The sequence below is a fragment of the Littorina saxatilis genome, linkage group LG8 (genome assembly GCF_037325665.1).
Source record: "Littorina saxatilis isolate snail1 linkage group LG8, US_GU_Lsax_2.0, whole genome shotgun sequence".
NCBI lineage: Eukaryota > Metazoa > Mollusca > Gastropoda > Littorinimorpha > Littorinidae > Littorina > Littorina saxatilis.
Window position 1 is genome coordinate 15,848,650 of NC_090252.1, and position 2,500 is coordinate 15,851,149.

Below are 2,500 nucleotides of genomic sequence, written 5' to 3' on the forward strand. Positions count from 1 at the left end.
CAAAAAGAACTTTTAACCAACATACCAGAGGCACTTCGAGTAACATTTTGGATCGTTAAATTCATTTGTTCAGATGTGACTTAATGTTGCGGAAACAGTTTTTAAACTCGTCATAGTATTGTTTACTTGTGTCCAAAAAATGTATGACTTTGCATGTCTACAGATAAATGATTGATACATATACTGTCGAAGTTTCATGTGCGTGTAACTATTAGCGTAAATTTGCTAGTCATGAAAAACATATTAGAAACAAATAGAACGTTCAGGGTGTTTTGCACTGACAGCGGTTATCGCTGCGTGCCTCTCAAAACATGTTGCGATCACGCTTGGCCGGGAAACGCTGTGGCACCTGAATCATCTCTAAACTATCAAGCGTGTTTACAGGCCTAGCAAATATGCGTCAATGCTTATGAAACTTTCACAGAGTTTCTATCAATCATTTGTCTAAAGACATGTGAAGTCATGCATTCTTTGGCCACAAGTATACAATCCCATGACGATTTTAGTAACTGTTTTGAAACATTTCATAACATCTGAACACATATTTGTAACAATACAACATGTTACTCGATGTACGTCTAGTATATTAGCAAACTATTCCACAAGTTTCAGAGCAATCTACCAAGTCAGTACAAAGCTTGTTGTCAAAATATGTTAACATTCAAAATTGAAGGACAAAAAACACGTGTTTGACTGCGTTTGTGATCAACACCTGCATCAGTAGAAATAGCATAGCACACGAAATACGCAAGCTAGCTAAACAAAACAACCTGTTCTGGGCAGATACTTGATTTGGCACAAGTTACAAAGCTACATTCCAATAAAAATTACCTGAAATGTACATTTTCTTCTCGGTTCTTACTAAGAAGGTAAAGTCTTCTTTGCCTTCAGAGAGCAACATATCCTGGGCCTCCTTTTTGGTCATATTCTTGAAGACCCATCTGCATTTACAGAAAAAACAGAAAGGAAAAATCACACACAGAGAGAGATAGACACGCACACATCAAAACAAAATCAGATACACGCCTTCACTTGTACTTATATATATATATATATATATATTAAGGCAAATATTTAAAAACAATCTCAAAAGTTGTTGTGATGAATATGGAATGTTTATTTATGATAATCCGAATTTTCGCCCCCACGCGGGGCTTCTTCAGGGTGATAGAATGATGAAGGATGATTTATATATATATGTGTGTGTGTGTGCGTCTGTGTGCGTGTGTGTGTGTATGTGTGTGTGTGTGCGTGTGTATATGTGTGGGTGTGTGTGTGTATGTGTGTGTGTGTGTGTGTGTGTGTGTGTGTGTGTGTGTGTGTGTGTGTGTGCGTGTGTGTGTGTGTGTTTGTGTGTGCGTGTGTGTAAGTGTTCACATTCTTTACCCACGAAAGCAGCAAATCACTTACTCGGGCAATTCAGCTGGTTGAAGAGAAGCCTTTGAATTTCGTGTTGTCTTGGATACCTCCGATAACTTGCTGCAAATAACAATGAAGGATTGAAGTTACAGTCTGTCCATGTTGATTGTCGATGCTCTATTTGAACAGTTTTGCAATACAAAACAAGAGGCGAAGCCATTAAGGCTCACGAAAGAAATCAACAAACAGTAACACAAACTTAATCACTCCGTCACACATACACACACGCATAAAGCATAGGTGACACGGTGCAAGAGTGCGAGACACTAGATCTAGATATGTCTGTCTGAAGCCTACTTACGGGGACACGACTGCCAGATGGCCAGATCGACACTGCGCTTTCGACAGCGCTTCCTCGCGCAGACACTGGAAACACGCTGTGCAGATTAACCTGTAGGAAATCTCCTTTGGTATCTTCTTTATCTGTTTTTCTGGAGCTACGAAAACCGAACAATGCGAAATCGTCTTCTCCGAATCGGCGAACTGCAGCTCGGTGATAACTGACTTAAACTGTATCTATACCACAATCCTTCACGCGATCTGACCTAACCTTGACCCCTGACCTGGTCCACATACCACACACGACACAAACCAGTCAGCTGTTTTTACCCCCCAAAACCCCCCACCACCCGTTTTCTTTGGATACACACTTTAACCACATACGTGCCGACGAAATGTTGATCATTATTCAATACTTTGAAGCTGTTGCTTGAATAATAACCAGGTAAAATTAGTATTTCGGTGTTCAGACAAATGTTAAAGTTTCTACCACAAACATACATACATACGCACGCACGCACGCACGCACGCACGCACGCACGCACGCACGCACGCACGCACGCACGCACAGACAGACCAAAGTTAGCATCGCATAGGCTACACTTACGTGAGCCAACAAGTCGCGTGAAGCGATATATAAACATTTAGTCAAACTGTCGGCATCAAAGTAACAGATAAACACAATAAACAGTCATCGCCGATACTATATTTAAGATAATCTCGACTAACCACACCCCAAAATAGAGACGGATCACGCTCGTCTCCGGGTAGCGTGGAAACGCAGTACTTATTTATCCTATTT

General features: G+C 40.9%; 1 protein-coding gene across 1 annotated transcript in view; it reads right to left on the minus strand.

Moving 5' to 3' along the window:
- The window catches only part of LOC138972885 (uncharacterized), an 18,851-nt gene that overhangs the window by 746 nt on the left and 15,605 nt on the right, over positions 1–2,500 (minus strand). The window contains exons 11-12 of the mRNA XM_070345552.1: positions 1,411–1,479; positions 832–941 (exon numbers count right to left, since the gene is read on the minus strand). Coding sequence (XP_070201653.1) covers positions 832–941; positions 1,411–1,479 — 179 coding nt within the window. The remainder of the gene's footprint in view (positions 1–831; positions 942–1,410; positions 1,480–2,500) is intronic.